Below are 12,282 nucleotides of genomic sequence, written 5' to 3' on the forward strand. Positions count from 1 at the left end.
AGAAATAAGTAGATAGTTTTTTTTTTAAAGTATAGGTAGAATAGAAAATTAAGTGAGACTAAATACACATAATTCCAATCACTAATATTATAATTTCAAATTTATGAATCAATATCAATCACTATCTTTATATGAATCAATATCAATCGCTATCTTTATAATTTCAAAATTTATTTATATAGAAAGTTAACTTAATTAGTAGAGTTCCCTTTGAGATTAGGTTTTGCTATTTCTCTTCTTAACCTTATTCCAAATAATTTACATATCAAAATTCCAATATATTCCTAAATAATTTACATACCAAAATTCCAATATTAAGTTACTCTACATAAGTTTAAAAATTCAAAAAATAAGAAACATGTGTTGGGAGTTGTCCAAAAAGCTTCCCCATTCTTTTTAGTAAGACAACTCGGGTTCAATATTACTATAAAATTACGCTATAATATAGCATTCAAACAAACATGTTTCACAGCGAGGGAAGGACAATCCAAAATAAAATTCACTGTTTTCCAACCAGCATCACCTTTTTCAGTGCAGAAAACATTTGAACCACTGAGCAGAAGCCTTGGGATATCTAGTGAGATTATGGTTGTAGTCAACAAAATAGAGCCCAAATCTGGAAGTGTACCCTATTGCCCACTCCCAGTTGTCTAACAGAGACCACGCAAAATACCCGCGCACATCACACCCATCTTCCCTGTCACAGTTCGCCATTAATAAAACACATAATTATCTGGTATTCGTTACCTGTTATTTGATTTTACAATAAGACTTCCTGCTTACCTGATAGCCGCAGAAAGGTTGGAGAGATAATCTTCATGGTAGTTTATCCGTCTTTCATCGTTCAACGCCTTTTCTACAGGAATTGAAATACTGTTGTGGTCATCCATTCCTGCAGCATCATTGAATTCACTTTATTATAATTATTGACGACGAATATCAATTGCAGGACAGAAGAGAAGAGAAGTTGATTACCGTTTTCCGTGATAATGACTGGAGGGTTGTTGTAACGTTGTTTGATGTAATTCATGAGACTCCGGATCCCCCAAGGCACTACGTAAAGCCAAGATGACCATGCCTGCACAAACAAGCAAATAAAATGTAACAACTCTTCATGCCCTCATGATCAAAGCCAATTTTCGTTTTCTTTGCACTTACTCTCTCACCGATGGCTCTTCCATTCCTCCGCGCTGTCAAGTAGAAAAGGAAACAACTTTTAGATGTAAATGTGGTTTTGAAAATATAATTTTCCAAAAATATATTTATATATTTTTCCAAATTAGTATAGTTTTAAATTTAAATTTATTTAAAGATAGGTAAATTTATTTAATTTTAATAATATTTTGATTTTCAAATTGTGATTTGTTTTTGTAAACACTAAATTGGTGTATGCAATTTTTTTATTTGCAAAACAAAATATTTATTTATATAATATTGTGACTATATTCATTATAACCTCAATGCATCAGATACAAAAATTTGACCAAATTAAAAAATATAATAACATTTCATACAATAATTTATAAAATTATAATAATACCTATTAAAAAATTTAAAATTTAAAAATTTTACTTTATTTCACATCAAAAGTTGACCTGCTTAACAAAATAATTTTTATAACATAAATTTCTTAACCTATATGAAATAACATTTTTTTTATAACATTAAGGAGAAACTATCCACAAATAATTTATTTACCATGGTTTACCATTACATCAAAATAGTTTCAACCACAATGATGACAACTATGCCATTATGGGAAACTCCTTTAGCCCCTTTCAAGTTCTGAGTCTTTCTTATCTCCTCCTGGTTTAATTTTTCATTTAATTAATAAAGACGGTTAACACGGGTCACAGTTAAACTCCCAAGTTCTCTCTCTTAATAATCTTTATTACATCCTTCTTTCCTCACCAATCCCTTTATCTTTATTACATCCTTCTTTCCTCACCAATCCCTTTTCATATTCATTCCATTGCTAATTAAATCTCCATTTGATCACTTTGATTTTGTCTTTTTAACAATCTTTATTACATCCTTCTATCCTCACCAATCCCCTTTCATATTCATTCCATTGATAATTAAGTTTTCATTTGATCACCTTGATTTCGTCTTTCCAAACCTCTCTTTTTCCCTACTTTTTTTTTTTCCAAATTTTCATATCTTATCTTTTTTATCGGGTTCTAAGGATCCTCTTTGTCTTTATTTATTTTTTAATTTTTTCATTTAATTAACATATTTCATTTTTTCAATTTTAATATTTTTTTAACTTTTACATTTTTACTACTTTCTTGCTCCAATTTTTTTTTATTACTAATAATAATTACTTTTCTTTCCCGTCATTTATTTTCTTGCTCCAATTTTTTTTTATTACTAATAATAATTACTTTTCTTTCCCGTCATTTATTTTGATTTATTAGTTTGTAGTTAATTAAATTAACTAATAATAATAATTACTTTTCTTTCCCGTCATTTATTTTCTTGCTCCAATTTTTTTTTTATTACTAATAATAATTACTTTTCTTTCCCTTCATTTATTTTGATTTATTAGTTTGTAGTTAATTAAATTAACTAATAATTAAATTTTACTTGTTGATTTTATTTTCATATTTAATGTTGTTTTTTCTTAATTCTTGGCATTTTTAAAACTGTTCTTAAATGTTTTCGTTTGGTTATTCAAGCTTTTTATGGTTATTAATAAGTGGAATGTCCTAGAAATGTTTTAAAACAACCATGTATTTCGAGAAGAAATAAAAAAAAGAAAAAAAAGAAAAAAAAGACTTTTTGTAATTCAGTATGGAAGAGATGATGTAATAAACCCTCTCATATCATGTTATATAAACATTTTGACTTCTTCAAATTATATAAAATTCAAAATTAAATTAAAAAATCAAAATTAAATTAAAAAATAAATAATAAGTAAAATAATTATTACAAGTTTTGATAACCCGTAATTTTGTTATAGTAATTTTACACCACCCTAAATTCATAAACTCATTTAACAATCAACTACTCATATGGATCTAATATATTAAAATGCAAGCTACTTTCAAAATGAAAAGAAATTTAATCCCTCCCAATATTAAGTAAATCTAAAATGAAATTTATTCCTTTCTCAACCATAAATCTAAGCTAATATTATACCAACAAAATATAATTTTAATAAACATTATTTAATAAAACTAAATACTATACCCATTATAACTTAACCTTTTATTAAATACCAAATTTATTTATTTATTTTAACAAACTTAATCAACTTATAATGCTGTCTCTTCGAACAAAAATAGGACTCGACAAATAACGTGATTCTTACAACATAGATTGGTCGCCGACTTATTATGACCGTCAATGCCGCGTAGAATTTTGCAGAGCGTTAAACGTTGAATGGAAAACAAAAACTTAAAAAGGCGAAGGCAAGGGCCAATGTTCGAAACTCACGGAGGGTGACAGCGCCGGAATCGGGAAGCGCATCATTGAGAAGAAACGAGCTGCCGTCTGTTGCGTTGTCCGTCGCATAATAGGTGGTGTAATGATTCAACCCAACGAAGTCCACAGACCCTTTTAGGCGACGCGACTCTGCTGCCGAAAATACCGGTAGTCGGTTGCCAACTCTCTCTCTCATTGATGATGGATAATCGCCCAAAAACAGCGGATCCATGAACCTGCAAGTAATGAAACATGAGAGTATAGCTATTTTCAAGAGGTGGCTGTTAAGGTTATTGCCATTGCATGTACTAATTACCATCCCAATTGGAAATCCTGGGCTCTCTGTGTAGCTGCAATGTCTTCAGGAGAATCGGACATGGGCTCGTACCACATGACATCCAAGGAAATACCGATTCTTCCGCCTTGCGTTGCCTGCGGTATTCATTTCTAATTTACTCTCCAGAGGTATATACGAGGTGGAATTTTATTCCGAAAATTATATTACAGGAATATTTTAGAATCATATGTGCATAAACAATTAATTAACTTTGCTAATGTCCATAAAATTTTGGAATAAAATTTGCAATATAGATAAATTCAACACCCTGATGCTGCCCGACTCTAATGATGATTGCTCAGTCTAGCTATCTGCCTTAGCCAAATGTGTATATGTAAACTAGAATCTTTATGTTGATTCCAGAATATCTAGAAATCTTACCATCAGAAAAGAGGTTAATTATTTCACCCTTCTCCTGTCATATTTCTAGATATTTGCAGAAACTACAATTCACATAACTTCAGCAGTTATAGACACATAAAAACCCATTTAGTGGAGAAAATATAACAGCCAGTTAAAACATATACCTTATACTTTGTCCTGTATATGTCCACAGTTTTGGCATGAGCAAGAAGCATATTATGGGCAACCATATAGGGCTCGGTGGCCGAATTCCCAGCGGCACAATGGGTGCATCGCCCAGGGGCAAAATAGCCTCTATAGTACCCCTCAACGGCAAACGTATGTGGCTCGTTGAAAGTTATCCAGTTTTTAACTCTATCTCCGAATTTCTCAAAGCATGTTTCCGCATAATTCACATAGTCGTCTCTGCAGGCCAGGCATAACAAACGAACCGTGAATTCATGCTGCAAACTGATTTCAATTTGAACAAACTTGCAATGTTGTGTATATATACTAATAGGAATATAGGTCTTACACAATTTTGGAGCTAAGCCAGCCATTATAGGCATCCTCTAGCGCTTGTGGAACATCCCAGTGATACAGAGTCAAATATGGCTCGATTCCTGTAACTTTCTCGCGAGACGTTAAGTTCGATATACTTATAATTAGAATCAAATTATCAGAAACTTGTAGCAGCTTCTATTGAATTGCATACCGTTTTCCAAAAGCGCATCTATGAATTTATTGTAATGATGGACTCCTGCCTCATTAATATTTCCACTTCCATCTGTATTTGCTCCAATTCATTCATTTCTCAAATTGATTAGTATTTTTATAATAATGGTGGGATATATTCTTTATTCGATTTCATTTTGAGTATCCTCCAAATTATTTCAACAAATTATTCATCACAGTTAAAAAAAATAAAAAACAATGGGTAATTTATCTAGATTGTGTCTACCGAAAAGATTTTTTTTTTTTTTCCAACCAGGCTGAGCCTAGGCCAGCCTCCAATGTTTCGATGCTATCATCAAAATTTCACAGCTCCCCTAACTTCGATCTCTCCATCGAATTTGAACAAAAGACCCAGTGAAATTGAAAAAGTGACTTATCTTACCTATAAGATAAAATTCCTGGATTAAAAAGAAAATTTATCTTACCGGGAAATATGCGTGACCAGGAGATCGAAAATCTGTAAGCATCCATCCCCATATCCACTATTAGCCCGATATCTTCCTGCACAACGTATTCAAATATGATTATTACCCTACACACATTCCTTCTTACAGCACGGTTTTATTGGAAGGTTGGAAATCTGACCCTGTAACGATGATAGTGGTCAACTGCAATGTCTGCATTGCTGGAATCCAGAATACTCCCTGTAGAAGCAATGGTGTTCACATGATTTTAAGTGGTTTATACTGTTTGCACAAAAAAAAGGGATTAAGATCACAGCTTGCTCTTGGAAACCAATACCAGTTTTATGAGAATAGGTATCCCATACACTGGGTCCTCTCCCATCTTCTTCTACTGCACCCTCGTACTGCAAAGTGGCACATTAGCATAAATGGCTCAGCATCAGAATATGCATACAAGGCGAAAAGGTAGAGTTCCAATGAAAATTTTGAACCTGGAATGCTGAGGAGGCCGTGCCAAATACAAATCCAGGGGGTAAATTCTTTCTGCTAAAATCTACTGTCGACTTTGGATTACATTTGGATTCCGATCTGTGCAGTACATTGCACAGGAGAACACTCACAACAACAAAGAAAAGAGAAGCAGCGCTCATCTTTGACATCTGCAAAATTCCAAGATTGGTACAGCTGATATTCTCAATTTAGTCAAGATACAGGTAAAGGTTTAAGTCTATTTAACCTGAATTTAACTCCATTGTAAATTTTGAAAATATTTTGAAACCTGAATTTAACTCCATTGTAAATTTTGAAAATATTTTGAAATTTAGAAGTATTCCAACTGAATTATTTGAATTTTGAGAAATATCATTATAACCTAATTTGAATTTATAATATTTTTATTTTTATTTAAATGTAAATTTCTAAAATATCCCTGAATTCTAGCCTGCAGATATGAGATAGACCAATAAATCTACACTTTGATGTATTTAACTATCGTCCATGGCCTTTGTGTTGGCCAGTAAATGCTTTTTTACATCCAAAGACATCCTCGATCTGACTCAGATCCCTGGTTTTACGCTTGCTTTTGAGTCTATTTTGTTATCAATACTTGGAGTTTCAGGAATTAACATGCGTGTGACTGTTTGATATGAAATGACATTTAGGTGAAGGAAACAACATTTGTGTGACTGTTTGATATTAATGAAAACGATGTGTCTGCTCATATTTTTAGGCCTTGCCTTTCACAGTGCACAGATTGCATGAGTTGGTCTCCTCCCAACCGACTTCTAATTCGGTGCCTCATCGAATTTGTGATGTTCCTACCACTGCACGTCGAATTCGTGAAGTTCGTGTCCGCAGATTTTATGAATCGGCTTTCAGGGCCGTCGATTTTTAATTGGACAACTCATCGAATTTGTGATAGAGACTAGCATATCTACCCTTGGATGTATTTAAGTATTGTTCATGACCTCTGCTCTTGGCCAGTAAACGGAATTCTTGATCTGAATAAGATAGAAAGCGTGTTTGTTTTCCCTCTCCTTTTGGATGTTATTTGTTTGAGATTTGTATATTGATAGCTCGTTTGTTTGCCCTCTCCTTTTGGATCTTATTTGTTTGAGATTTGTATATTGATAGATTAATTTATATGAGTGTATGGTATACTTGTTATAAACTTGACATATTATATATGAGAATTGAATTTGGGTGGTAGGATTATGTGAATTTTTTAGTGTTACCTAATTTATATTTAATTGATTTTATTTTTATTTTTAATTATATACTAAAATAGGATCTATTAAGAGGTGTTATGTAGAAATTTTTTTTATACTGACAAAAGTGAACTTTTTAGATTTAGTGTTTAGATCTATAAATAATAGGGGGCAAAAATATCAATGCTTTTCTTAGAGAGATTAGAGTACGAAGGAAAGATTTACGTGGACTATGTCATAAGCTCTCCTCTTCTCATTGCTTGTAAGCTCCAATTCTAGCTAAGTGTTATAAATGGAACCCACAAAATGACTAAAACAAGCAAGAAAACTACAATATCCACATAACATAAACCAAAGTCTCTAATCAATGAGTCAAAAGGCATTGAAATACATAAGCATCAATAAGACACAAGTTTAGGAAAACATAGTACTTTTTGTATTAATAAATGAAAGAGAGAGTTACAACCATTTATAGATGTCTCCTCAACTATCTTGTCCTTCCTTGCCAGAAAGAAAACCTTCAATCTCAACCCTAATTAATTAATGGATGATGATATCTTAAGCTCAAAATAGCAGCATCCGGGCACTAGAAATCTCCGAAAGCTAACATAGACTCTATGGGAGGTAATGAATTGTTTAGGATTTACCAATCTAGGACTTGGATCCACATATGAAGGAGGATAAGCTCTAGGGATAAGAGATAAGACCTCTAGAGTAGGAATTCGATATCTCTACCAAAGGTAAATGGTTAAAACCACCTTAGAAACTTCTAAAAAGAGAAGATTCAAAAATGTTTTTTTATTTTTGCCGAAATTTTAGAACCACTGCACCTTCAGTGAAGGGCAACGTGCACTGGTCAATGCAGGTGCTCAGTTATCAAGGTGCAACCATTGTAGGTGTTATCGAGGTGGATATTGGTGACCACTCACCAATTCCACTTAGACCCCCACCATTATTTCTTTCAGTTTTTCAGTTTCCTTATTTGTAGCACAATTTACTATTTTTGGCAGTTTTTCGGGGCTTGAACTTCTGGAGCCGGTTCGAGGCCCTAAATGTTGTTTTTGAGAAAACTGGGAGCAACATGGGTCCATGGACCAATTTTTATCATCCCAAAATTGTAGTCCTCAGATGGATCTTTCTAACGAGGTATTGTGTGTGTCAAACGAAGATCATATGCCAAAGTTACGACCCCAGAAAATTGATGTACCAATTTACCCAAAACGGGGCCCATAGTCTGGCGCTTTATCTCCTAGGGTTAGGGTTTTGGTTGTTTAAGGTTTTCCATTATTTCTCAAAAATAAATAGGCTGTCGAGCCTCATTGTAAGACAGTTCAGTGGCATGTAGCCGCCACATCTCTCCTCATAGATGAGCTACCATCGCCCGAGTTAGTTTATTTCCATTTCTATTTGCAAGTATATTTCAATATTTTACATTAATGAAATGAAGTATTATTTCTATTGCATATCTGTATTTATGGTTACCTCTGTAATTTGTTGCGTTCCTATTTAAATCCGAATTAGTGGTATCAGAGGGGTTTGCTCTTTCTCTGCTTTTCTTTCCATTTCCCCAACGAGGTTGGGATATAAGGAGTTAGGGCTTGAACTGGTCAAACCTTTGCAAGACCAACCTCACAATCCCGACGACCTCCCATGGCAGATGAAAAGAAAGATGAGGGGGCAAGAGATCCTATCAAAATCTTGCTCGAAGAGGCCCTCAAACGACAAAGGAACGCGATGATGGACAACTTTGCCCAGATCCTTCAGCGGCTACCCAGGGGCGACACATCTACTTCCAGCAACTACTCTAGAATCGCCACACCCTTTAAGGTACAAGTTAACTTTGACATTCCCATATTTGAGCGTCAAATAGATGGAGACGCTATAGATAAATGGTTAAATCTGCTAAAAGGGTATTTTTTTTGTTCATGATTTTTCTAGCCGGGAAAAGATTACTTTCACTCTTCTTAAAGCTGCCCCCCACGTCAAGGACTGGTGGGAAACCTACTGCAAGCAGAAGTATGAAAGTACGGTCTCACTTTTTTCAGCCGCACCCACATGGAATTCATTCTGGAATGCCATCAAGGAGTAGTACTACCCTGTTAAAAGATATGAGGATAAATACATAAAGCTGACCATGCTACGGCAGGGAAGGGACCAAGACGTGCTAGAGTTTACCAATATTATTCATACCCTTCGCACAAAGTTGGGTATCAAGGATTTTGTGCTGCATTTGGTACTCAAATACCGCGACTGCCTACATAGGTACATCTAGGACGAGATGGAGTTCCTGGATCTCTCCTCGCTCGGCACGGCGTACTGATACACTGTCAAGATCGAGCAGAAGTTTAAACAGAAGAAGCAAGACTTTGGATTTGCAAATTCAAATCAAGGGAAAGGTGCCCCAAACCGTTGAACAAAGGACAAAGCCAAGGTGGGGTGGCCCAGGACAACTTGCCAAAGCCGTAAGAAAAGAACAACACTGCGAAGCCAAATAAGGACATGGGAAAGTGGTGTGAGTTCCATAAGTGCTCCACTCACAACATAAGTGAGTGTCGGGCCAAGCAATCACTGGTGGCCAAGCTAAAGTTTTCGGAATCAGATGCATGTATAGACTCTGAGTCAAAACCCGATAAGGGGAATGACAAAGGGAAGCAGATTATCGATGCGGAGCCCAATGCCACCATTGCCACCACGAAGATCCAGAAGGAGGAACCTAAAGATCTAGAGGAGGAGGAGTGCCTCTTCCACTCCCAAATGTGGGTAAAGGGCTCCCTGCTACAGTTCGTTGTCAACAACGGGAGCCAAAAGAACATCATTTTGGCAGAGGTCATGAAGCGGATGGGCTTATCGACCATAGCACATCCACAACTATACACCATTGGGTGGCTTCACCAAGGATGGGATCTTCGCGTGAGCCAACAATGTCGCCTTCCATACAACATCAAGCCCTTCACGAATGAAGTATTATGTGACGTTGCTCCCCTTGATGTTTGTGATGTATTATTATGCCAACCATACTTGTGGAAGCGACATGATGTATATGAGTCAAGGCCTCATGTTGTTATTGTTACTTTGGGAAATAAGTTGTACAGGATACCAGAGGTAGCACCTCCTACCGCGATCTCTTTGGTTACTGTACAACAATGCAGTAAGCTCATTTCCAGAACTGGGAAAAGTGTTTTCCTGATGATATGCCCTCAAGGAAAGAATAAGACGGTGGCCACGACCTCCAGACAGGGCCCCTCCTCATGACAAATACCAATGGACAAGGTCGTGGAGGAGTACGAGGACATCTTCACCTCCCCCGCAGGGGTTCCTCTCCACTTCAGGTCAAGCACTCCATCGATCTGACCCCAGGTGCGCCGCTGCCGAATGGACCAATCTATCGGTGCTCCATTCTGAAGAACGATGAAATCAAGAGGAAGATTCAGGAGCTGCTACAGAAAGGTCACATCTGACCGAGTTCATCACCCGGTGGGACCCTGATCGTGTTGGTATAAAAGAAGGATGGGACTTGGAGACTCTATATTGACTATCAAGAAATGAACAAGGTCACTGCCCAAAATAGGTACCCGATCCCATGGATTGATGACCTTCTGGACCAACTGAAGGGGGAAAAATATTTCAGCAAGATCGACTTAAAGTTAGGATATCACCAGGTACAAATCGAACCTTCCGATGTGTGGAAGACTGCATTCAAAGCCAAGGAGGGCATTTTCGAATGGTTGATTATGCCTTTTGGGTTGACGAATTCTCTTGCAACCTTCATGAGGCTAATGGATGACATCTTGCGGCCATTCACCAACTCATTTGTAGTGGTATACTTGGATGACATCTAGATCTTTAGCCACAGTCAGGAAAAGCACCTCCACCACATCCGACAGGTTTTCCAAACATTGTGGCAACACAAGTTATGTGCCAATTTGGAGAAATGCACTTTTGGCATGACCCAAGTTCAGTATCTAGGATACATTATTGATGAACACGGGGTGCATGTGGATCTAGCCAAGGTCCAAGTCATTCGGGATTGGCTATCTCCAACCACTCCGATAGAGCTCTGCAACTTTTTGGGTCTTGCTAACTTATACTGCAGGTTCGTGTTGGGATTTTCTCATATCACTTGGCCCTTGAGTCAAGTCACCAATGGATAAGTGAAAGCAAAATTATTTTGGTTTGAATCTCAACAGAAGGCATTCACAGAGTTGAAACATCGCCTCTGCTCAGCACTAGTGCTCACATTACCAAACTTGCAATAACCATTGACATCAAGATAGATGCCTCTGACTATGCTAGTGGGGAAATCCTTACTCAACACGAGCATCCAGTGGCATATCACAGTGAGACACTTTCAGACACAGTCCGGAAGTATCCCACTTATGACAAAGATATGTATTCCATTGTGCAACCCTGCCGACATTGGAAGCATTACATTTTGGGGAAGGAAACGGTCATCCACACAGACCACCAGCCCCTGTAGTTCATACAGACGCAAGGGAAGTTGCAGAATGATTGCCATTAGAAGTGGTCCACATACCTACAATAGTTCCATTTGAATATCAAGTATAAGAAGGGCAACACCAATAATATTGCAGATTGCCTCAGTCGACCATTGACCATGGCATTAACAACTATGCTCAATTCTTGTGGGCATGAGACTTCTGATTAGCCACTGCTCTTCAAAAGCAACCCATAATTCAGCCACACATAACAGACACTCTTGGAGGGTCAACATGTTCCAATTTTTCACCTCCAGGATGCCCTGTTATGCTACCTGGGTCACCTTTATGTTCCTTCAAGCGAGTGTTCCAATATGATTTGGGAAGCACACTACAGTCGGGCTACTGGGCATTTTGGGGTCGAGAAAATGGTGGCTACTATAGAAGTACTTTTATTGACTGAATCTTTGATAAGATATCAGGAAGTACATCAGATCTTGCACTGCCTGCACCATTGCAAAACTGACCATCAAGAAGCAAGGCCTCTATACTCTGTTGCCTATCCCTAGTCGACCTTGGGAATCCATCTCCATGGATTACATGTTAGGCGTTCCTTCTACTAAGCATGGAAAAAACTATGTTTTTGTGGTTGTCAACAGGTTCTCAAAGATGGCCATTATGATGGCCTGCAAGAATAATATCACAGCAGAAGCCACTACTAAACTCTTCTTTGAACAAGTGTGGGTACACTTTGGGATCCCATAGTCTATCATCTAATATCGGGATAGCAGGTTCTTCAATACATTTTGGTCCAGTCTCTGGTCGATGTTGGACACCAAATTCACTAAGTCCACAGCCTTCCATCCCCAGACTGATGGCTAGACAAAGGTTGTCAA

The 12,282-nt window shown here is 36.8% G+C and overlaps 1 protein-coding gene across 1 annotated transcript; it reads right to left on the minus strand.

The window, feature by feature from the left end:
* Positions 1-528: 528 nt before the first annotated feature.
* LOC149215133 (beta-glucosidase 40-like) lies at positions 529-9,440 on the minus strand. Its single transcript, XM_089391040.1, has 14 exons — positions 9,391-9,440; positions 5,736-5,820; positions 5,582-5,648; positions 5,426-5,484; positions 5,266-5,341; positions 4,821-4,892; positions 4,641-4,728; positions 4,291-4,531; positions 3,743-3,858; positions 3,439-3,662; positions 1,159-1,190; positions 976-1,078; positions 784-892; positions 529-697 (listed from the first exon to the last, which is right to left on the minus strand). The coding sequence occupies exons 5-14, from the start codon at positions 5,315-5,317 to the stop codon at positions 529-531; spliced, it is 1,206 nt and encodes a 401-aa protein (XP_089247166.1). The 5' UTR covers positions 5,318-5,341; positions 5,426-5,484; positions 5,582-5,648; positions 5,736-5,820; positions 9,391-9,440.
* Between the last annotated feature and the right edge of the window lie 2,842 nt (positions 9,441-12,282).

The sequence above is a fragment of the Pinus tabuliformis genome, chromosome 1_1 (assembly GCF_031772625.1).
Source record: "Pinus tabuliformis cultivar Carrire ecotype Pingquan chromosome 1_1, CPIR1, whole genome shotgun sequence".
NCBI classification, from domain to species: domain Eukaryota; kingdom Viridiplantae; phylum Streptophyta; class Pinopsida; order Pinales; family Pinaceae; genus Pinus; species Pinus tabuliformis.